Below are 24,847 nucleotides of genomic sequence, written 5' to 3' on the forward strand. Positions count from 1 at the left end.
ACAGACTACCCCTAAAAGGGGGTAGCTCAGGCACATTAAGGTGTTTATATAAGGAGTAAAATAAGAAACCAAGGTTTGAAAGTCTTTGGCCATGAGAGTTGTTTTTATTTTCCTAGGTCAGCGGTGTTTTAAGCTATGGCCTGCTTGTTATGGATTGTCATCCTCTCCTTCTGACAAAACACGTTCTTGCTCCTCACAGGTAGGGCTCCTGTTTTGTCCTTTTCACTGTGGTTAGCAATGGAACATGGCTGCACTCGGGGCACGCTGTTCCTTACAAGCCCACCGATGGTTCTCTCTAAACACAGGTGCCTTTCTGTGCGCTGGTGCCTGCTGCTTAGGCGTTCTTCAGCTTTACTGGTACATTTAGCTTGCACCACGAGTTAGATTATGGCTGGAGTAAAGATCATCAGTGTGGCTGATACTGCAACTCTTTAACATGCAGTGCTGCCCCACCTCTTCTCAAGGTTGACTTGCTCCTTTGAAAAATCTGTTGCTTTTAAGACTGAAGTACTAAAAGAAAATGTTTCTTCTAAGCAAGCTGTATTTATGTGCGTGTGTTTGTATCCGCAGGCATATTCAAAAAACCTCACAGTCTGCACAAGAGCTGTGCATGCTACTTGGTTTATCAAGGGCGTGTAGCAGTTAAGTCATTTTACCATGCAGCCATTCCAGCTGAGTATTAAGGCCCACCAGGAGAAGGTGGACTTCTCTGTTTAAAGAGCAGTTAAAAATTCCTTTTGGAAAAATTATTTAAGGCTTTTTTCATTTTAGTGCTACTTGTATATCTTCCTTGGTGTTCCAAGTGCTAAATTCTCTATTCACAAGCTATTTCCTTGATTTGGACATGACAAAGTAATCAAAAATGTCTGTATTAGGGACTAGATAAATAAGGAGAACGGACTGAAGTCAAGGCTATTTCAGCTCTAAGCTGAGGCTGCAGATTTGGAAAAGCTGTATTGGAACATCTCTTTCCTGAGGGTTTTACAGCTGAGTTTGTTGTGCCTAGACCAGATGAGCAAGCCCCTGTCAGCTCCTCTGAAACTCTCCATCCTCCCCACTAGGGGCACGGTTTTAGATACCACTCTTCCACTCAGCTGAAGTAAATACTCTATAAGGTAGGAGAAAGGCTGAAGTATGAATAAAAGCACCATCAGGAGGGGTAGCACACTGGAAGTGAAATGCTTAAAAAAAGACAAAGCTGCTGATAATGCTACTTCAGTTTGTTAGAGTTGTGATTCACATGCTCTAAGATAGATCAGATCAGCTCCTGTTATAAACTGAGCTTAATACTTAAAGGAAAGGGCTGTCAAACCCTTGCTGGAACATGAAACAAATAGATAGGCCTGGACAATTACCACTGCATTTATTTTTGTTGTATAAAATGCTTGTGCAGGGAAGGTAAAGCTGCTTCTACAAAAAATAAAAAACCCAGTTATAAAACATATACATATTTACATATATTACTTGTAAGACGTAAAAATATAAGTTATTTACAAATACAAACACTTCAACAGCACAGATGCTTTTTTCCTTGATTGTTGGCACTGAGTAAGCAGTGGGGGAAGAGAAAAAAAAATACAACAGATTACGATTATTTCCAAAAAGTTGATGCTATCCAGAACTAAGTTGCTCCAAGTTTTGCTTGAGCAAGTTTATCCATCATTGTGATGAAAAACAGCTTTTGGATGACACTTTACAAGCAATTTGCTACACAAACAGAACAACCCTTCCCTTGCTAATTTTTTTACCAGCTTTTGGAAGAATTTCTGCATGAGCAGAGTAAAATCAATTCAGTGAGTTTATTAAGCTCTTGTGTCCTCACACCTGGCTTTGCTTTAATCAGTGGGGGCCAGCTGGATTGGTAAACATCACAAGAATAGAAGACAGACAGTGCAGCTTCTCTTTGATGTATTCTGGCAACTTGTCATTCTCTCCATACCTAGAAAGGCAAATCAGCATAGAATAGGTTAGATGCTGGAAATAACTGGTTTTCTTTCAGGACACTGCAATCATTTCACAACGTGCCTGTAAATCAGCTAACAACTAAATCAAGTAGATTTTAAGTATACCTAGACACATCAATTGGAGCTTGATGGCTTAAAGCTAGGCCCCCCTTCCCTATATGTATTTAACTGAAAAAAGCATTTCAGATTAAGGAAATCTCTAACCCATGTTTAAAGCTGCAACAATACCTGAACAGAGGGCACATAACTGTCACTAACTTTGCACAGAGGAAGGATGTTAGCGAGTGGCTTCATTTGTATGGGAAGTGCCCGGTGTCCAAAAGACACGCAAAACTACACCTGAGCACTTCATCTCCCTCATCTAGCAGTGTCTTGAAAAAAAAGAAGTATTAAAACCTTACTTTTCTCCCCCTCCCTCTTTTAAATACTACACAGGACTAGTGGCTATACACTGAAGACCCAGTAGATGCAGTCGTAGCTTTTTTTTGGTCATTCGTTCCCTAGAGTTCAGTCAAAGCTATGGGTGATTCTAGTTCTTAAGCTTATGTAAGCTAATCAATTGAAAAAGCAAAGTTTAAATATTTACAAAAGAAAAGGAGTAGCAGCTCTGAAGTTTCCCTTATGTACAACAGCCTTGCACTGACAGTCGACTGCACTATTGCTAGAGCAGTCCTGGACTCACCTGGTTGTCTGGCCATCCGGAGAGGTGTAAGTGATAGAAGAAACACCTGCCTGGGCTACCAGTTGGGATCCATCATTGAACTGAACCCAGACTGCTCCACTGGTCAGCTAACAGGAGAAATTGCATTATGGTTTGAGGACATCAAATACAAGATGACAGACCTAGAATTTTCCTAATCATCGAAGCTGACATTCTTTCAGAAATGCTCAAGTGACTTGGGTATCTTGGTCAGTCTTTTCCAGATAAAAGATGGCAGGTGGACTACTTGGGAATAAGCAGTTGCATGCAGTCTCGAGAATCACAACTTCTACAGTTTCAGATGCTCAGCTTTAGTAATCCTTTTCAGTGAGAGTTAAGTAAGGGAGTACCTTCAGCTTAACCACTCCCAAAGAAGTTTTAAATAGGACCAAAATATAAAATAGAAGGCCCAGTTGCGAGAGCTATATAAATTTTAAAGTTTTTATATACAAAACACCCTTTCTGTTAAGACAGGAGGCTTACTGTATCTGGATTGCAGAGAAGCATTTTTTATATCTAAAGCTGGTCCCACAGAAAAGCAGAGGAAAAACTTCTCTGCAAGGTAACAGCTTTTCCTGTTGCACAGGCAGATCCATTCTTCTTGTACAGATCTGGTACATATCTGTTAAAAACACTTTGTCGTGACACCTTGACACCTGACATTAGTGAACAGATAGAAGTTTAACAGCTTCCGTTTTTTACTAGAGTCAGATTTAAATGACAGAAGACACTGAGATGGGCAGTGACCACCACAGGAAAACGGTGATAACTGAAATACCAAACTATCAGTTTGGTTTCTTCTACTCATGTAGTTCACCATGGCATTTATCTAGGAAGCCTATTGGGAAGGATCTTCCCACATACAAGTTTTCAGATTTCAACTGTAGCAGAGCACAACTGAATGTATTCCTCACAAATCAAGGTTAAGTTAATGACTTCAAAATACGTATCTCAAGTTTAACAGGAAAAAAGGGCAGAGTTGCCCCTTCTATCAGTATTCATTCCTCACCTGAGAAGCCCAACCAACGTTTTTCACAAAGACAGATTTTAAAAGTTGAGCTGAATTTGGACTGCATTCCGTCTGATGAACAGAGGAGCACGTAGTTTCAGCAGGGTTAGTCATAAGTGTAGACTTCTCACACGACACCACCTAGAACCCAGAAACGCACAGTATTAGCAGCCTTAGTATTAACCCAGCTGATTATGGACCAACTACAGTGATCAATTACCACGTGTTTGAATCTTTTCAGTTATACAGACAGACTTAGCCCATGTGCTTCATTCAACAGCATTACATTATAAAAACCCCCACAGGACTGAAGATGACTTGCTCAGTATTGGGGCAGTTTTCCTACCACTTCCCTGGTATTCCTCCAAAGAGGAATAGCTTTCCCTAAGCAGACTTTCTACTTAAACCCCGTTTTTCCTTCTTTGACTGTCAGAAAACCCTGTCCTTTAAGAAAAGTGTCCCGCACATGGTCAGTTATAAAACAGCCCTCATTCAGATGACCACTTGGCCCATATTTTACAGAAATACAAGCATTGCTATTAGTTGGAAACTAGAATATTAGACGTTAATAGAAGAGATCTACAGCACATACAGGGTCTGTAACAGGTTGAGAGACACAAAAGCAATGAATTAAGAGTAACAGAGGATCAAACACTGGAGGCCTTTAGGACACCACCACCACTGCTGCCTAGGAGGAACACGTCTGCTTCTACAAGAGTGCTACTAATCGGATACCTCCTCCCACAGAGAGATGACAGATGAGGTGGTGTGCTTAGCAGTATTTAAGATTCAGGGTTCAGTATAAAGATGCAGAGGGATGCCTTGGAAATAGGAGAGCTTGGTCAGGAAAAAGATCAGGATCCAGACAATTATGGGAACCTGAAAGAAACAACAAGCTGTACCTCAGGATAGACAGGTCTAGTTCGAGTATAAAGAAAGTGACAGAAAGAGTCAAGAGTAACATGGGAAGGCAACCAGCTATGCCCTTGGTTTGCTTCGAAATACACACTTCAGCCGAGAAAGCGAACGGGGAAAGTCTTATGAAGACCCGAGTGTTCGTTATACGGTGAACACAGCAGGGTTTGAGTGACCAGCTCTCAAGTTGGAACTCTGGTGATGGGGGACCTGCAGTCAGGGTCAACCTCAACACTAGGACTGAAGCCCTAAGGAATTTTTGTCGAAGCTTGGTGGGTCCTTCCAAGTGAACTAGATGAAACCACACACAAAGCCTCGTTGGCTATGCATATAAATACATTTACACTTTTTTTTTTATACACACTAATTATTTCAGAACAATTGCCTCAAGTGCCAATATCCTTTGTTGACTACCATTCCATACACAGGCCTGAGGGCATATCAGAGCTCTCCAAAACAGATTGAAGACTGTGCGGTAAGTAATTGTCAAACTATGTTCCCAGGAGGTATTTGTGGTAAAGTTTTAGGGGATTTTGATTTTTTCAGATGATCTTAAATCCAGATACCAAAAGTTAGTGGAAATCAAAGTTAACATTTCTAGTCAATAGGCTCACAAATGGCTAATAAAAGCCTACATCCGTACAGATGTGATTCCATTAGTTCAAGTAAAACAGCAATATTTGATTTCCTACTGGAGAGTGGTCTCCCCTGCATGTTCTTGTGTACTTACAGAGGGAGTACAGTTTGGAGCTTGACCTGGAGTAGAACCAGCAGCTATCTTTCTATCCAGTGCCATAACTTCTTTTGAACAGTTTGTATCGTCCAACAGCGAAGGTGCTACAGCCTGTGGGGATTCAGTATTGCCAGGTTTTCTGGAAAAATAACAACACAAATGGGGAAAAGGTCTGTCCAAAACAGACTAAAGAAACAAGTGAGGAGATTTGGCTTTTCCTTCAGTTTACCATGGACTGTACCAAGCACTTGATGGCAGAAGACGAGTGCCATCATTTTTATACATACTAGTTGTTAGCCTGGTTTAGTCCAAATCCACAAGTCCATGTTGTCCTACTATCAAAGGAGGCTTTGCAGGTCCGAAAAAGGGCGTTCATACATGCTGTCCCGCTACTATTTATCTTGCTAATGACTATAAGCCTCTGTTAAGCGACCCTGGGTTCTGCCAACATTAGTTGCATAAGGCTGTTTAGAGGGAACGTTCAAATGGGTAATTATTTTCAAGTGAAAGATACTACCTTCCAACAATTATTGGAAAAAACGGAACGCTTTCACTCCTTTTTTCTTCTTCCAAAACAGCAGATTCCAGTGCAAGGCATATACGATGTCCCTGGAATTAGAAGGAGCTTGTTAAAGTTTTTAACTGTGAATACGTAACAGTTTCATAGGTTTAGTGTGGCAGTTGAGCCTACACAAGGAAATGCTCTTTTTCAGTGGTACCGAATATCGACAATAACCGCACTCCTGTACCATGGAGGGGATTCACAAAGCTATACTGCAGCAAGACACCCTTGTAAGTTCAGCACATCTGGAATTATGCTCTTAATAATCACATCTCCTCCCCTTTAGCAGGACTAGAAAACCCCTGAATTTTATTCCAGAAAAGAACAGAACGTAAGGAAGACTGAGCAGGAAGTTGGTACTGTATTTTTTTACTGTTTCTGAAGTTCATAACCAAAAAGTTACTCTTGTGACTGTTAATTGGGTGGCACAAAACACGAGATGGAAAACACGGCAGGTAGGCCAGTTAAACACCTGGCAGGTTTTGGGGGGTGTGGGGGGGCTGAGTGGTGGGGTGTTATGGGTTTTTTTTTGGGGGGGTGGTTTGGTTTGTGGTTTTGTTAGGGGTTTTTTTGGTGGTGGTGGTGGGTTTTGGTTTGGTTTGTTTTTTTTTTTAACTTGTATAAAGCAGCTTCATCTGTTCTGTTTCATCCTTTCACCAGACAGGCAAACCTGCTTTACACACTAGTGAGAATTTCCTCTAACAGTCTTGTGAGGCATTGTTGCTGTCACCTCGACATTGATATTTGCTCTTCCAAAAACCACTTTCTCATCCCTCCTCATTAGTGTAATGGAAACATGAAAAGCAACATCAGAAGCACATTTGTGAAAGAGAAACTGAATTGTCAGAACGTCGCTTTGCGCTGGGAAAGGTCTATAGAAAGCCATTTACCTCATTCGCATGATCCATATAAACTTGGATTTCCTTCTTCAAACCTGCTTCGCTTTCTCCTTTCAAAGTGAAGGATTTCCCTGATTTTTCAATAACACGAGTGATACCAGCTGTCTTGTGTATCTTTGCTCCTGTAAAAAAAAATGTAAAAGCATCTAGTGTGAATTGGATACCAGCATCTATGAAACACAGCCTTCTGCCATTGCATTCTGCTTCACCAAGGGGTATCTCACTGGCTTCATTCCTGCAAGAATAGAAAAAAAAAAATCCCTCCTGCATGAGCTCTGTGTCTAGCAGGAATAAAAAGCCACTTCAATTGGGACTGTGATGTTAACAGAATGCCCTCTGTGGCCCAAGACCACTACTTAAGTGGGCTGAATAATACATTTATTACATGTTATAAGAACTACCTTTCTAAACATTTTTTTTTTGCCATAAATTCTCTTGGGGTGTATCTACACATGTGGCAAATCAAACTAGTTGCCATTAGTCTCCAGTGAGGAAACAATTGTTGGTGCCGTCTCGTTTACGAAGGGCAGAGTTGGAGGAGACTGCGCACTGCCTTCTCCAGCGAGTGTCCTCGGTAATACTTCAGTTAACAACGGAAAGCTTGGAGTAAGGACTCAGCTTTTGCTAAGCAGGTTCACTATCAAATGTGGATGCAAAGAGGAGCTCATGAACCAAAACAAGGTATAAATTAACACTTTTGCAGCTGAAGAAGGTATCAGTAAAGAACTAATGACTGAAACTGATCTGCAAGGGCTACAATAAAGGCAGTGTGGCAAACAAGTTTCTAGTATTTTCATCAACTCGAAGCGTTGGCAATACGTTAGTGCAGCTCTAATAACATAACTCCTTGCATAACTGCAAAAATGAATACATACCATCATAAAAACAAACTTCAACATCTGCAGTAGGTGAATTTTCCATCAACATGCACTTGGCATATCTTGTGTAGAACGTCACTTTGGGGGTTTTTGTTCTTACCAACTGCACAAACTTGGCTGCATACTGGTATTTTTTCCAGTACTTTTCTAAAAAAAAAAAATTTTAAAACTTTTATCAAAGTCAGATTAAACATTATGCACCAGCTTGGAGAGAAGTAATTTAACATATGTATTGACAACTGAAGGTTGTGAGTAAAATTTAAGTACTTTACAGCAGTATGTTCCAAGAAACTGACTTCTTTCCACCAACTTTTAGAAAGTGCATCTTCAATAGCTTCAGTTAACGTAGTTCAGAACCTGGACAACATGGTGAAGTGCTGCATACGCTGTTTAACTAGGTATCCTGGTATTCTTCAGCTGTCTACATTAAATACTCTTGTCAAGGCTTTCAAATATATTCCCCCCACACACGTTACTAGTATTAGGAAGCACAAAGTGAAGCTGCTGTTTTAGAAGTGACTTGATAATGTTTCTTCCACTCCTATTTAAACAGCTTCCAATAGGAACACGGAGAAGATGATGAAAGCTTTAGTTTTAGTACACTACATTGTAAAGGGTGAGTGACTCCTAATAACTTCCATCCAAAATTAATTAAAACCTGTGAGTTCACACTTTTCTTGTGAAGCTTCAGAAGTAGAGCTTCCTGCTAAACTGTAGCTTGAATCTTATTCTGAAAGGAGTTTTATCTTCAGAATTATCTGAAAAATAGTGGCTAAAAGCTACAGAGTCTCAAGATGCACTTAATCACGTTAATCATAATTTTAAAATAAATTTCAGGTTACCTGGCAAGTTGTCAAAATTATACATACAGATGTCTTCAGGAGGAACAGGAGGTCTGTCATCAAGAAGGAAACCTCTTCCTTCATTTGGATGATAAACTGCAATCTACAAAAAGGGGAAGAAAAACGTGTTCACAGTTGCAACTTACTACAGCACTCCCTACTTCTAACAGGTATGGAAATAAGTCACAGTGTCATTAATTACCATAATTGACCATGAACACTCTATTCCTTTAAGTCATTATTTAACAGCAGCAGTTTTTCAACGATACTTCACCGATTCCAAAAGTCAAGCCCTATTTTGCTCCAAAATAACTGCTTGCTACCTATATTTGTATGGCTGTACTATGGGGGGGAAAGGGGCTTCCAGCTGTGCATATGTAAACATTGCATTTCCCAACAAATAATCACTTAAGTGAAAATAAATTAAAAAAGACATCCTGAAAGAACAGAGCACTCTAAGCCCTTGATACAACAGGGAAGAAACCGAAAACGTACTCACCACATTTCCATCACAAGATATTCTGAGAACTTCTTTCACAAGCTCTTGTGAATGGTGTTCTTTTAGAAACTCCATACACACTTCCCCAGTATCCAGAATGCTCACCTAAAATACATTAAACGTACAAGTTACACAAAAAGCCCTTTACTTCCCGACAAGAGAAGATATCCTTTCTTTCCACAAATGCTTTAAAAAAAAAAAATGGTTTTCTTCCTTGAATGCACTGCAAACTTATCAATACTTCTTACAGTAGCTTTTGCTGTTAGTGCTGCTAAAACAGAGCACTTCAACATGACTGAAAGTTATAAACCTGGTCAGCGAGGGTGTGGCTTCTTAAGTGACAAATCAAACAAAGACACATCAGCTCTATTATGTTCTTCTTTAAAAAAACAGATTGGGGGGCAGGGGGAAACATGAAAGGATGAGCAAGGCTGTAAGAAGTGGAACAAAAGGGTCATACCGGGAACAAACCAACCAGAAGATTTATGTGACCAGTAAGGATTAATAGAATTTCTTTTGCTTTCCCACCCACAAGACAGGGAAAAAGCAGCACTATAGGAAAAAGATTCAAGAGAGAGCAAGACTGTTTTAATTTCTAATCCAGTTATTTAACCTGTAAAAGTGTTTGGTGGGCTTGACCTAGTTAAAATCTGAAATTCAATTGTACAGCTAAGCAGTACAGGGTTTTGGAACTGGAGGAAGCATATACACACTCAGTATGTGTTATGTCTACCTACAGTTTCTTTGGTGCAAGCTAAAAGCAATGCCACGTCACTATTTGCAGGAAGGGACCACAAGTATTTCCTCTACAAAAACATACACAGTTTACCAATATAACTTTAAAATTAAATTACAGATTAGGTTTTCTAAAAACAAATGCTTCTAGTTTACCAAGTGATTTTTAAGAGAAAGTCACACTGTGCTTAACAGTTGTTTCCCTTTCAAGAACTGACACGTACCACTGCATTTTTTGTTTTTTGCCTGATGGGTTTCAGCCTGTGAGCGTTGAGGGGCGACACGATACTTCGCAGCGTGGGTTTCTGATGCGCTGGTGGTTCTTTGCCCCACGTTTGGTTTTGTTCTGACGTTGACCAAAGGCCACACGTAGAAGAAGATGGTTGAATTTTCTCCGATTTGCAGAGAACTCCAGGGATGTATTTCTTTGAGTTTCTCGGGTTTAAAGAATGGGGACAGTCAACGGATGGATCATGACTCCTTATATCTTTTAAGGTGTTCCATGCGTTTCTTGAGGCATCTTGCTGCGCATCCAGATGATACCGAAAGCCTCCATGTGCATTGCTGTTGCCAGTTAGGTCAGCAGGTGGCCTCAGCGGAACTGAAGCATCATAAAGGTACGTTGTAGATTCAAAGTCACAGTCAGAAGGAAAAAAAAAATGGTATTACATTTTTAAAAGCTTTTCAGAATATCATCTGAGAAGGTTTAACTGGAGAATAGGATTTCTTCCCTCTCAGTCCAAATCACTAGGTATGACTTTAGTACCAATCAATACCAGTTCTAAACAAAATTCCAGTGCTACTTAGAATAAACTGTTACCAGATTTCAGTTGTGATGGCCTTCAGTCTTAACATATCAAATCATTTTGCAAACCCATTTATAAACAAAATACTAAGATTTCAAATAGATACTCAAACAAGAATACTGAAGCACAGTTCAGTTGCCCTTCAGACCACTGGTACCAAGTTTCATTTAAGTTTCAGCTTAACTAACCAGTGTTTTAGCTCAAGATGTTACATGGACGCTCCAAAACCCCTGTTTTATTTCCTGTCACTTGTTAAGACAAAACCATATTTTTATAGTTAAGATTCCTATAACTGCTTCCCCCGTTTTGATATTTAAGCCCTTAATCAACTCTCGCCTCACCCAAGCAATGCACCCCTCCTGCCATGTTGCCGAACAGTTGAGAAGAGACCAAAAATTAAATAGGATTATTCAGACCATACGTCATCTGATCCTAATTCCCCGTAGATAGGAAGGGAAGGAGTCCAGTAATATCAAAACAAAAAAAAGGCCAGAATGGATTTGTGATTTAGTTTTATGATTAAATTACATTATTTGTAAATGAGGTAACATGATGCATGACAGAGAACACCTCCTTCCCTTCTGTGTCTTTTGTCCTTTCCTCCACCCCTCCTTCTGCAGCCTTATTATCTTTCTCATTCACTGAGGTCCCATTTCCCCTTAAGGTGTATTTGCACGAGATTTACAGAGCTTTTGAGTCACCTGCCAGTCTTTTGTCATGTATTTATATTTACACATTTCAGGTCACAACTGAGTAATTATGGCAGGTTCTGGAATTGCGGTTTTTTGGTTGTTTGGGGGTTTTTTGTTGTGTTTTTTTTAATGGGTTTGTTTTGGTTTGGTAAAATACTAAAAGAAGGGAATGACCTCATTTTAGGAAGACAGGTATTCAAATTCAACGTACAATTTCTTCACTCTTACAAAGACAGTTACATTCAGTTCGTTATACCAATGCAACAGCTTCAGAGGAACACTAACTACAAAATCTTCTGAAATTAATTCCTACCTCAGGAAACTAAATGTTACAGCTTAGTCCAAGAGAAAACAAAACAAAGTTTTCAATGGGATATTTCTCACTTAATGATTCTACAGATTAGCCATGCTGGAAAGCATTCTGCCTCTTTCAAAATCTGTGTCGGTTTTTTTGCAGTGGCAGGTCAGTTTTGGGGCTCCCATGCTTTTCCTTCAGAAAAAAACCCACATCTCTCTGCAGTAGCCTCTGTTAACACCCAGTCACTCTTACTTCAGACACCAGCATTCTACTCTGGTATCACCTGGCCATACAACTATACCTTCTGTCACGAGTTTAAGGAAATAAAATATAGAAAAACCCACAGAAACTGTTATCTATCATTACTTCAACTTGAGTGCAAAACTAACAACTGATTAGGTGTGACCCACCATTAGTTTGCATGCTTCCAAGCCACTGCTGCATTGTTTCAGCCTGGGACTTCTGCTCTAACAAACCAACCTGGGGCTTCACCGGGCAGAGAAAATTTGAGCTGCAAAAATAAGAGGGACACATGTCATCAAGGTTACATCAAAGAAACTTACACCCCAAAAGTTATATTGTTACAGCTGCAGAAAGGACAACGCTTTTAGAAATGCAGGTGGCATTTTGCAGCTCTGGACAGCTTAGAACACGCTTTTTTCATAGGGAGTCTTCATTGGGTAAAGCATAGAAAACAAAATACTCTTTCCAAACGGATTGAAAAGTTATTACTGCTTTTTAGCACAAATTTAAGCCTGTTAGCACTCACTAGCAGGCTCTTAGAACAGACATATACGAATAAAAAGAAGAGCCACTCATAATGCTGCCAGCAGTGGGGCTGTTCTTACATCTAGTTCTTAATTCACAGTATAGGAAACAGCCTCAGAGAAGGCACAGGGATGACCCCACGTGGATCTCATTCAGCCTAACAAATACACAGCTGTACTGTGTAGGCCAACTTACCTAAAGTACTTTGAGTTTTATATAAAACATAGTAAATTCCAAAGATTATAAAGATTTTTTTACCAGTTCTTAGACAGTGACATATGTAGTCCCAGGTAAACTCAAGCTGTAATCCACACAAAGAATAAAGAACACACACAAAAACAGTTACTGCAGATTCACAGATCTGTTGTAAATTCACACTAAGCTGCTGTGAGGTTTTCTACCTCCAGAGCCTGTACCTATCTGTACCTTCTTTTTGCAATGATCACTACTTTACCATTGCCAAGGCCCCAAACCAAACAAGCCAACCCTCAGAATATAAGCATCTAATTCAGGCCTTAGAACCTTGCATTGAAGATCGCTGTGCAGGCTAACTATAGACCTAAGAGGCTTCCCTATAATCAACCACAAAAAAAAGCAGTAACCATTCAGTTAATCCACACACTCATGTTAATATTATGTCACATTTACATTCAGCACATCTTCATGAAGTCACGGGGAATGGAAGTAGACATTATGTTATCATTTGCATAAATCTTTTTTGATTCATCAAACATTCCTCAAACTAGAAAGAACGCACACGCCCAATGAACTTGTGGAACAGAGGCTTGTGTCAAACACTTGTGAATAGTCACAAAAAAACTCTTACTCCACTTGTTCTACAGGGCAAAGCGCTCATTTGCTTTTTCCCTGAACTGACTTGCAAAAAGAAAAACATACAAAACCATCACACAAAATTGCCATGTCTTAACGTGAAGAGAAATGCAAGGCCTAGGATAAGACGTGCAATAGTCCTTATATTAAAACAGAAAAGCATTCTTGGATATGCTGCTGATGGAAAAAACCAAAGCAAACTGCCGAGCATAGCCTAAGCTTATCAGAAAGAAGGGCTCTCGTGGCATAGCAGCACACAGAAGGCGAGGATGAGGCCTCCAGCAACACGGAAAACATCCTAGCATCACTGGTAGATCTGATGCTTGAGTTTGTATCAGCTGGGGAAGTCCATCAGTGTATAGAAAGAAGCCAGGATTTTCACACAAAAACTACAACTAAGGACAGAACTAAGTTTCAGATCAGTTATCTTTGAGGGTTATTTTCCTTTCTGGTGTGCCAGTTTTATAATCCCTCATTAATCTTGTAGTTCATTTGTTGGTTTGGTTTTTTTCTTTACCTTGTCTAAGCATAACAGGAAAAAAAAACCCAAACAGAGCAGCAAGTAAGAACGCTGGTAATCACACTCTGACTGCCTTCCACCCTAGCCTGTGTCTGTTCTACAAAGAGTTAGCAACGCTCTCTACTACAGTCACTGTGGGCAAAGAGATCCGCAACTTGCTGCACATGGGAATAAGTCAGTAACAGCGTATTCCCAGGATAACTAAAAGCTACGATCTAGCCAGCTGATGCGCTGCATCCATGAACTTTTAAGACAGGGGACAGCGGAGAAGTAATTGTCTACGTAGCAACAGCATCAACAGTCACCCTCTCATTTGGTATTCAGGCTACAAGTGGAGATCCTTTTGGCACTTACTACAGCTTAGTTAGAGGTGAAATCATGCATTTAACACACAAGGCAGCTTTAAACTTCATCTTAATAAAAACTGATTCTTACTGTGGTTGATCCTTTACAGGTGGAGACATTTGCCCTTCAAAAGAACCAGAACTACTGGAAGTCTTCTCCTTAAATATCTCTCCTATATCGGTATAGCTGTTGGCAGGTGAAAAGCATTCCATGTTCTCCCTTGTTCCTACTTTAGGCTTAGAAAGCAGTTCCAGAGAGTGACATCTCTCAACGGTGTCCGACAGGCCTTGAGTCTGACTACGGGATGGGCCAGACCTGTCCGAAGAGTGGGCTCTTCGGAGGTAGCGTGAATGCGGTCTGTCTTCAGCAAGCTGCATGGTTCTTCCTCTGCCAGTTAGGCCAGTATCTTTTCCCTGAATTCCCCACTGATGAAAAGAACCGCTTCCATCTACAGACGAAGTAGTACTGGAATTCTTGGTTTTAGGAAAAAAAGTAATTTTATTTGGGAGTGGCTGTCCAACTAACAGCTTCTTCTTTTCCTTCAAGCAACCACTGGTGCTGATGCTGGAAGAGCCCGTGAAGGTTGTAGAGATGGTAGCGTTCCCGCTGTCCATGGAATCTTCCGAAGTTCCCGAATCTTTACTCCGTGCAGAGCTACACCTGGACATAAAAGGGTGATCCAACACTGAGGAAAGACTCAGGCGATCTGCTGGGTTCTTGCGAAGTAACCTGTGTATAAGGTCTTGTGCCTCTCTCGATAGAAAGGCTGGCATCTCATAATCTGCTAGTACTACTTTGTTCAGCGTGTTCTTGACTGTGTCAGTGTCAAAAGGGGGCTTTCCAATGAGAAGAGTGTAAAACATACAGCCCAAAGACCACACGTCAGATTCGAGTCCGTGCGGACTCCTCGTGGCTATCTCTGGAGAAATGTAATTTGGGGTTCCGCACATGGTGTAATGCTTTTCGTGAGGCATTTTCAGCTGAGTTGCTAGTCCAAAATCAGCAATCTTGACATTCATGTTATTGGTGAGTAAGATATTAGAAAGGGTGAGGTCCCGGTGCAGTATTCCGTGAGAATGAAGATACAGCATACCTGTGATGATCTGATGCAGGAAGTGTCGGGCTGTCAAAACACAAAACCGGGTATTTTATTCATACAGTTGGAATCATAGCTGTGAAAATAACAACTTTTTGAAGGCTGCTATCAGTCTTGGGGTTGTTTTTTAATAAGAAGGATGTTACAAGGGTGTTTAAGGGTCAAGAGTGGAAAAGCAGATTAACTTTCTGCTTTTTGCTTTGAGCAATATGGCATGGCTACGTTCTACGACAGTTGATAAAAAAAAGCATTCTGTAATGCAGTAATCCTGTCTCTTTGCTAACAGAATAAGGTAAACAGGACTGGAGACATTTTCAATTGGCCTAAACTTTTTAAAATTAGATTCTTAAGGATTTAAAGAGTTGCCCTGCGTTTTCAGAAACAGCAAAACGCACAAAATCAAGCAGCTTCACTATGTGCAGATTGTAGAATATAGGAGACTATGTGGATTATATTTGTTTTACATTAGCAAACTGGCAAAGCCAGCAGTATTTCAATTTCTCAAAAACTTCCAAGGTAACAACACTGGGATAGTCTTTCTGTTCTATTACATCAGAAATTCAGCAGTTTTGGCTTACATCGTAATAACAAAACCCCATCGAGGCTAGAACAGCATTATTTATTATGATGTTGCAATGCAATGATTTTAAGAATAATTCTTTCTACAGCAAATAATTTACAATCCTCTTCCTCCTCTTAGCAGAGGACAAACACTGGTGAGTAACAAACGTTAGGAGAAACCCCTCCTCAATGGAAAAGACTTCTTCATCCAGGTCAGTGGTTTATCAGCTTTTAGAACTAAGGTACCATCAGATGAACTGGTTTTGCCAGAGCAGATCTGAATTAAACAGATGATGTCTGTATAGCAGTACTCCTTGAATCCAGTCCTGCGATCTGGGTCCCAAAAACTCCATATATATATAAGAAGTTTCATGGAATTAGATTAGAAACTGATAGAGAAGCAGGTCAACTGGAAGAACTGTGCAAGAGATGACCAGCACAGTAAGTCTGGAAGCAGTAGAGGCAATAACTGCTGAATCCAGATCGGCCGAAACCAGAACAGCTTGTGTGGCCCTCAAACATTGTACACAGCAGCGTGCTTTGCTGTCTGGTTGGGTTTTGGGTTTTTTTTTTGGAATTGTGCTGTTCTGGTTAGGCTTTCAGTGGTCCAGGTTCTAACTGAAATCTTCTCACTCTCAACTGTAACAAAATGAAACATTAGTAAATTCACAAGTGCAAGTAATTTTTTTGTGCTATTCAAAAGCGTAACACAGCTGATTTAAAAAGTTTTAGAGTTACTCTTACAGTGAACTCTCAAGATAGGTTTTTCAGTGATTTCTACAAGAAACCAAAGTAAAACCAGAGTAGACTTTCTCCTCCTTTGCCAGTCCTTCAAAAAATCTAGATCGAATGTTGAATTGTGTATTTCCTTGCTAACTCAGCCCTTTAGCAACGCAGTTACCCGCATTATCTTCATTTCTACACGCCTTGGAACACAGTAAATATTTCCAGCAATACTACATACAGCAAACTGTAACCTGGCAGGCTTTCTATCTGGTGGCATGTAAAATACAGTAATACTGAGGTGAAGAGGTGCAACACAAAGAAAGCAAATTGTCACGTTGCCACTTTTCCTCTGTGGACCTTCCCAGTCTCGATCTACACGTCAACATCACTTTATGTACAAAGGTAAGCTCTACCTTCTAAGACCACTGGCTATCCTTTTTTAAACCCCAAACACCACAAGCTACTGCAAAATGGCATCAACAGGAACAAGCATACAGAATCTCCAGTGAATAGATGTGTAATAGCAATTCATCTCTAGATGATCACTTACCGCAAGATTTTAAGCTACAGGAAGTGGTTCAGAGTGGCGGCAGTTGAAAATACTCTTTCACTCGAATTAAACATTTATTGAGTGAGCCAAAACATTCACACAGAGCACTGCACAGAAACGTCTCACCTTCTTCTTCCGAAAAGGGTTTCTTTCTGTTCTTTATGTATCTGCTCATTTCACCGTTGTGACACATCTCAAGTATCAGGTACACATAGTTGCTATCTTCAAAATAGTTATAGAGCTAGAACACAGAACCATGAAAAAGTTAAAATACATTTTGTAGACCACACAGCAAGTCACGCATACAGTCCTCTCTACAACACCACAAGTCTTACCTCAAGAATAGATGGATGCTTTAGCTGACAATGTATTTTCACCTCGTTTTGAACCCTCTGTACCATTCCAACTTTGTGCATGGCTTTTTTATCTATCTGTAAATGGATCACAGAATATTTTTCACACACTGCAACACTGATTTCGGACATGTTCATTTCAAGTGAACTTGACCCTTTAGACATTCAATGCACGTTTGCCTGAAAACTTCTAAACAGAAGCAAGTTTTCACATCGTTTAACCTACCACATGCTTTTAATGAGCCAGTATCATCGCTAAGTGGAGGAACACTGAGAGTAGACAGGTTTAACATTTTCAATACCAAAATCAATGAGAAAGTTTTCCGAAATACTTAAGCAGAGAAACCTAATTCTGATATTGCCAGGCAGATATGATAGTTTATGCTAAAAAGGTGGCTAAATAAAAGAATTACAGATAAGTGAATCTGGCAAAACACCTGTGATGTGTAAGGTTCCTTCACAAAGTCTGTCCTGGCAGCAAGGGAAATTTTTCAGGTTTTTTTTTTCCAGGACCTCACCAGCCACATGGATTCAAAATGAACTTTTTGTGGTCACAAATGTTTCAATTACAATTATAGGGCTGACTGTCCAAGCAGTGTTGGTTCTTCTAATAGCACTATAAGCATTTCTATTAGTTATCAATACGGGCTCTTTGGTTGTACTGCACCTTTCAGGACCGAATCCTCATCTATCGGTTACACATAACCAAGGAATCCAAGCATGGATGCCCAACCACATCACCCCAACCTGTTGCCACTTGCCCTTGTTCAGCATCACAGAAGACCAAGACTTCCTTGGCCGCCTGCCTTACCATTTTGATAGCCACTTCCAGGCCGGTTTTCAGGGATACTGCTCTGTAGACCCCGGCGAAGGAGCCCTTCCCCAGGAGGTTCCCCACCTTGAAATCCTGAAACATGAATAAATCATCGCCATCAGCCCCAGCCCGGACTTTGAGGCCTCTCTCCCGATGCAAAGCTCCGGGGGCGGGAGTGGGGGAACCCCTCCAATGCCGGGAGGCGCCGGGGGTGCCCGGACGGTACCTGGACGGAGCCCTCCGGGGCGCGGCGGGGGTCGGCGGCGGGGCCGCGCAGCAGCCCCTGCGGCATCGTCCTCCCAGAGCGGCGGCCGGCTTCGCACTGGCCCTGGCGCTGCCCGCGGCGGGACGGCGCGGCCACCTTCCCGCCGTCTCTCCCGCCGCTCCCGGGGCGGAGGGACGAGAGCCACCCGCCCCCGGCTCCCGCTGCTATGGCAGCGGCTGGGGAGCGACCGCCGCCCGCCCCACAAACACGGAGCGCCTGGGGCTTTCCACCGCCCGGCTCCGTAGCAGCTCCCCGGGGCCCCGCACGGGGCAGCTACGGCTCGCAGAGGAGCGCGAGGAACATAAGCCACCGCGGGGGGTGCGCACCGGCGGAACCGAGGCTCCCCCACCGGGTGTCACCGCCCGGCGCCGGGTCCCGTCCCCCCCCCCGTCCCCCCTCCCGCCACGGGCGAAGAAACACGGCTTCACGGCTCGGCAGGTGGCGGGGGAGGGCGCTAGGCCCAGCTGGCTGAGCCCCTCCGCCCCCTCCGCCGGGGAGGCGCCCGGGGGTCCCGCCCCGCCACAGCCCGCCACCGTGAGGGGGGAGTGGGCGAAGGTGCGGGCGGGCCTGGGAGGAGCCGCGCTGGGCGCCCCGCCGGCCGCCTCCCCCAAACAAGCCGCCTGGGAGAAGGACGAGTGTCGTTCCCCCACCGCCCAGCCCGGCCGGCCTCTCCCCGCCACCGGCCCCGCGCCCCCGGCAAATGGCGGGGCGGCCCCGGGAGGGGGGGCTGGGCTCCGCACCTCTATATTCTCGCCGATACAGGTCGCCATGGCGCCGGCCGCTCTCCCCGCGTCCCGCTATGGCTTCGCCTCAGGACCTCGGCCGCCGCTCCCCATCACGGCGCCCTCCGCCGCCCGCCTCGGCCCAGGCCTGCGCGCTCCTGGGCCCGGCGGCCGCTCCCCTCCCCCGGCGCCTCCATTTTGAAAAATCGCGCCGTTACCCCCCCCCCGCCCCGTCCCTCCGCCCCGCCCCAGGTCGAGGCTGCGTCTGACGCAATCGCGTCACGTAGAGGCGCCCGCGCGCGCTCCTCGTCAGGCGGGGAGATAGCGCGCGTGCGCAGGGCGTCGCGTGCCCGTTTCCCCGGCAGCCGTTGGGGCGCATGCGCTGTAGGGGGGGCGGCGGGTTTGGCGGGCTGGCGGGTCTCCTCGGTCCGGGAGCGGAAAACTAAGCGGTTCTGTCACTTCTGCGCGGCTCCCGGTGCTTCTCCTGAGGGCAGGGAGAGGCGTTGCTGCCTGGGGCCGAGGGAGGCCGCGCTGCCTGGCCTTGCCGAGCTCAGCCGGGCGCCTTGGTGGGAGCCCTCGGGCCTAAAAAGTCGGCCGGGCCGAGCTGACCCGGTCAGCTCCTGGCTGATGGTGAATGAACGTGGACTTTCCTCATAAAAGGAACGGTGCTGTCTTCCTTCGCATTCTATGGAGAGGTTTTGTTAAATACCTGAGCTAAATTTCTGGGAGGAACTCTTGCCAAGTTCATCCTGTTGGCTCATACGTTAACTCCAAAGCACAGGTTTTCCACCTGACTTTCCCAGATGCGGTGCCAAATAATGGAGATGCGAGGCGTTCGTCTCGGATCCATGGGCTAGGAACAGTCAAGGGCTTAGGGGCGAGACTGGCAGTGGTGTGGCTGCCCAGCCTTCCTCTACAGGCTGCCCACGGGGAGCAGCAGCTGCCTCTGCCTGTCACCCTGAGGAACCTGCAGCTGCCCAGGAAACACGCCCAGAGCTCGCTGAGAGGAAGAGCTGTCCATTTGGGTTTGTCCCAAACCCCCCTCTCCCAGGTGTTCAGTCTACTGAAGGAAGAGGTGCAAGATGAAGCTTTAAATCCTTCCCAGCCCTTTCTTAAAGGTACATTGCTGTAGTTTTTTACCTCCAAATATCTGAAAAAGCTTAGCCCAGTGGGGTTTTGTCAGCTGGCGGTGGTATTTGTGTGTAGTCGGCTACTAGAGCACGTGCTGAGTAACAGCAAAGCCTGGATTTAATTCACTTTTCTGCTCGAGGAATCTGTTGGAGGGGCCTCTGATTTTGGGGCTGCAGCGCTGGGATAGTAGCATAGATTCAATGTAAACACAGTGCAAGGCAGAAACTGATTTTGTCACCGAGTGCACTATGGAGCACTGAGCTGAGTGGTGATTCTTTGTGGCTAATACCTACTGCTCAGATTCTTTCATATGAAATACAGACATTTTTTAATGGAGACTTAAATATGAACGTTAAGTAGAACAAAGAGGAAGTATTTTTGATATTGAAATACTAAACTACTGTAGTTGAAAGGGCTTTTAATAGAAGAAATAGCAGTTCTGGGAATGGATTATGGTTTGTGATGCTCATCACCAGGTTGTACTTCTCTTATAAAATGTGGGCATGGTATTTTGACCTGCATAAATTAAGGGGCATGTGGCGTAATATAGATTGCCCTTTCTTAGCAGGTACACCACTTTCTTATTAATGGCAAGTATGTTTATGCTCTGAAAGATAGTCGAGGTCGATCGGAGCAGAAGGGGGAGCTGTGAACACACCAGGCAAGGAAGAAGGGGCTCTGTACAGACGCGGCAATTTTCCAACTAGAAGAGAATTCCTCTTTTCCGCTCTTAACAGGGGTTAATGAGGTGTTCTTTTCTCACGGTCTGGGAGTGGGAAGAGGGTACTTGGTACGGTAATAGTCTTGTACCGTGACAGACGCAGCGGTAAGAACTCTTTCTGTGACAACCTTTTCTATTAAGGGACCAAGTAGGCATTTTCTTACTTGTATTGATCTCAGTTCTTTCTCATTAACAAGTGACTGCTTCCCTTAAAGCAGCAGGTTTGGTCAGCTTTTTATGATGTCCTTTAAGAGGCCTATCTCTTTCCTTTAATTGTCTGTAGCATCATTCGTCCAAAGACCTTATTTTTTTTCCAGGCTTCGCTTTTATATGTGTAACTGGAATAGGAGGCGAGTTTGTTTCTTGTAAGTGCGATAAAATATTGCTCTCTGCTCATTACACATCTTTGTTTGCACAGACAAAGTCAACATTCTTGCTAGGTTTAGTTAGAAAATTATCCAAGTTGAGTGGTTTTGAAAGTAGAGCCAGAAAGATTTTTGCGTGGCCTTTAACAGAGCTGAGTCTAAACTGTAGAGGAGTAGTCAAATTTTTTTTGCACCACTTATTTGGAAAGGGAATGGCACAAAAGGGAGAGCAGACCTGTCGTGTATGATTTAATTATTTAAATTTCGTTGTTTTCCTTGCTGTGAGGAAATCCACCTCTGTTCTGGTCATGTTTTGGTTTCTTTGACTGAAGTGCTTTAAGTGGATCTGGGACTGCCCAGTCATTCCACAACCGTTCTACCAGCACCCTTGTTCTCAGGTGTGTTTCTGGTCTCTCAGTGCTGCTTCCAGCTGCGAGCTGTGCTTTTGCAACCAAGTCCTCTGGGGTCTTTAACCATTTTCAAAGATGCTGCAACCCCCACTTCTGTTAGTCTGTTCCACCGGTAGGAATGACGCCAGTTTTACAGCGGTGGTTCCTGTAATTACTGTTAGAATATAGCACAGCTTTTCCCTGAATTGTCTCCTACCACAAGGAGGTGTGATGAGTGTTGAGTACAGGCAGAACTGAGAGGCAAAGCTTGGGTTGGGCAGCCTCAGGGATGCCATTGCCTCATCGATCTTCCCTCCTTGTGCTGGCTGCGATGCTTTTTCAGCGGGGCAGCGAGGTGTTTCGAGAAACTGAAGCGCTAAAAGTGGATTCTCTTCCAGCAGGGTTCGGTTTTGCTCAGTGCCCTGACTCGGGTCAGAGTGGGATTGTGCCAGCGCAGTGGAAGGGGGCAGGACTGTAAAACGAGGGCAGGAAGGAGGGTGGGACAGAAGCAGCTTTCTCTTGGATGGGCTGATGATGCTGTGATGTTGATGTTTCTACCCCGAGGTAGAAAGCAGTGAGATGAGGCTGAGCCGGGGGAAGAGCACCCCATATTCTTTCCCTTGCTTTACTCTAGAGTTGGCTGCTAAGTCTGCTGCTCCTGTATGTGACTTCAAAAGTACTGAGTGACCTTGTTGTGTCGTGCTTTATGTAGAATATAGCATAAAATAAAATCCTCCTGCTATGTAGAGAGCGATTCTCCCATGGCCTGTGTCATTCAGCTCCTTTGTTGAGCTCTTACCATGTCCAAGTAGCAATCGGACCTGATCATCGCCGCTTCACACCTGATGTGAAACACAGCAACATTGTGGGAATAAATTTGGGTTTATGAGCTAGCTGCCTCCACGTGATGCCAGGCGTCATTGCTGAATTTTCTTTCTGTAGTTAAGGTGGATTTAAAATGTGAGGGAATATCTTCAAGCTCCATTACCTGACCAGTTTGTTGACAATCTCATGGCTTTCCTATTCCTAGCTGGTCTATTAAAATTGAAATTAATCTCTGGGCACGTATGCTCTCAAACAATATTTAGACTCAACAACTACAGTGAGCTGGTGCAGGTCCTTTGCACAGAATAAATTTTCTCCAATTTTGGACGAGATATTTTCTTTTCCATTTCTTATTTTTCAACTGGTAGTTCAGTTGGTTGTTTATTTCTTGCTTGCCAATCAGATGCAGTACTGTATAAGCTGGCTGAAGCAGACGTGACTATTTGTTTCCACCCTCTGTTTCTTCCCCTGTTGTGTGGCAGGACAGTTCATGTGGCTACAACGTGAGCCAGATCAAGGAATTGGTTTTGGCTAAGAAAAATATTTATTTTTTTTCTTTACTAGCCTTCCTGATGAATCACACCACCTCATAAACACCTGGATGGCTACTTCTGTACCCGGGGAGGGCTCCCAAAGAGTTACTCTGGCGAGGGCAGGCGAGCATCCAGGATGCAAGAACGTGCACCAGTTGACCACTTCACCTTCTCCAGTGTTTGCCAGCTTGTGACTACGAACTTAAAACAGTTCCCCCACGGCCTGCCAGCTTTCGTTGTTGGAATAAAATACAGAGGTGGCTTTTAGTGAAGCTGCACTTTCTGCTTGAGAGGAGGAGGCTCTTGGGAAGTTGCATGCAGTCATCCACTCCTTAATGGATCTAAAGTGGATTGTGGATAAATGTATGTGTCAATTGGTGAGAATCCTTCCATGTGGAACGGAAACTGTGTGACTGATTCAATTGGGATTTTTTAGCTTGGATTTCTGCTTGCAACTCTTATTTTAACAAGCCATTTGAATAAGAAAGACTCACTTGCAAAACCTGGAAGCACCCAGTGCATTCGTAAAGCTGTATTAAAGAAGGTATGGATGCACCTGTGGGGTTCATATAGGGAAGAATATGTGTCTACCAAATAAACGTGTTTACACACCACCACTGGGAACGCTCTCAGAGAGTGCTTGACCACAGGGCATAAAGTTACAGTTTACAAACGATCATCTGTCATCGTTGGTTGTTCTGCAGCTTTGCTTGCATCTTGGCAACGAGGTTCCTGACACTAGTATTTCACAGGTTTAACACACGTATATATTTGTTTCTTTACTGCTGCTTTTGACAGACGCAGGGAAGCATTCTCAGATGTATCTGGTAGTATAGTGCCAGTCTAGACAATGGAAGTCGAGTCTTTTCAAAAATACTGTTGGTGTGTCCTGGGTAAACTATGAGTTGTGAGCATGTAATGATCCATCAGCTGTGGGTTTCATGTGACAATTAGGACTAAATAAAAAAAATCCTCCTGGTTTTATGCTTTTCTCCTTCCGTGACACTCAAGCGTCACAAAATGTCAATTCTTACTGACATTTTTCCTTTTGCGATGGAAATTGGTCCCTAGTGTTCTTTCCAAGTTGTTCATTGTTTTGTACAGCAAATTGCTTCATCGAGTCATATCCCACTAAACCTTAATCACAATGGATCATTTTTGTCAAAGAAATTAAAAGCAAGGGGTAAGTGGAGAGTTTCTCAAAAAAAAAAAAAAGTTGTGATATTTCAAAGGTTTCTTAGTCGAGGAGGAGAAAGAAAAATTTGAATAAGGCAACCAATGGCTTCATAGACATATTCCTCCCCTCTGGCCCCTCCCGCCAACACCCTTGCAATACCATTTGCCAAGACTTGATGCCTGTAGCTAAGCAAACTAGTCTTAAGGCTGCTTCACGTGTGCCTTTGCAATTTGAGCATCATGCAAGTTGTTAAATGAGAACGATGTTTCCCATTCCCTGATTTTTTATTAACTGCCTTTACGCTGCTCAGGGAGTTAAGCAGCAAGGCAGTGGTCAAGCTAATGCTTTGGAACTGTCCAGGTCACTAGTGTCCTCGGGGCTAGTGTCTGTTTCTCTAACAGCATACTTATAAACAACATTTATGACCTTCTCAAGTCTTTATCACTGTAAACAAGCCAAGCTTTTCTGCTCTCCTGTCCTGTGACATGTTCTTTGTTCCTCAGGTCAAGCTGCAGCTTTTCTCTGCACGGCTATATAGTGAATTTATCTGTTTCTCACCACGAGTTGTTAGGGCTGCAGCTGGCATGGAGTTAACACTTAGTGATGCTATGGCTTTTTCTTTT

At 43.3% G+C, this 24,847-nt stretch overlaps 1 protein-coding gene across 2 annotated transcripts; it reads right to left on the reverse strand.

Moving 5' to 3' along the window:
• Positions 1–1,839: 1,839 nt before the first annotated feature.
• On the reverse strand, positions 1,840–19,131 carry PLK4 (polo like kinase 4). 2 transcript variants are annotated; one of them, XM_086463775.1, is made up of 16 exons: positions 19,102–19,131; positions 18,094–18,189; positions 17,265–17,360; positions 17,056–17,170; positions 14,087–15,119; positions 11,943–12,043; positions 9,961–10,337; positions 9,002–9,106; positions 8,503–8,605; positions 7,658–7,807; positions 6,774–6,904; positions 5,839–5,930; positions 5,319–5,460; positions 3,674–3,814; positions 2,647–2,753; positions 1,840–1,939 (listed from the first exon to the last, which is right to left on the reverse strand). In XM_086463775.1, the coding sequence occupies exons 1-16, from the start codon at positions 19,129–19,131 to the stop codon at positions 1,840–1,842; spliced, it is 2,919 nt and encodes a 972-aa protein (XP_086319901.1). The 2 variants fall into 2 exon arrangements, with proteins under 2 accessions (XP_086319901.1, XP_086319902.1); XM_086463776.1 differs by lacking the exon at positions 19,102–19,131 and adding an exon at positions 18,323–18,403.
• Positions 19,132–24,847: the final 5,716 nt, after the last annotated feature.

The sequence above is a fragment of the Leptosomus discolor genome, chromosome 4 (genome assembly GCF_034619465.1).
Source record: "Leptosomus discolor isolate bLepDis1 chromosome 4, bLepDis1.hap2, whole genome shotgun sequence".
In the NCBI taxonomy this organism is placed as follows: domain Eukaryota; kingdom Metazoa; phylum Chordata; class Aves; order Leptosomiformes; family Leptosomidae; genus Leptosomus; species Leptosomus discolor.

Bases quoted from the DNA above. Each gene is read 5' to 3' on its own strand.
- PLK4 (XM_086463776.1), bottom strand. From the start codon at position 18,388: ATGCCGCAGGGGCTGCTGCGCGGCCCCGCCGCCGACCCCCGCCGCGCC. The intron at 12,044-14,086 runs GTAAGAATCAGT...TTATTTTTGCAG, and splicing joins CCTGTAAAGGATCAACCACA to CTCAAATTTTCTCTGCCCGG. The intron at 10,338-11,942 runs GTGGGTCACACC...ATGATGCTTCAG, and splicing joins TGGAAGCATGCAAACTAATG to TTCCGCTGAGGCCACCTGCT.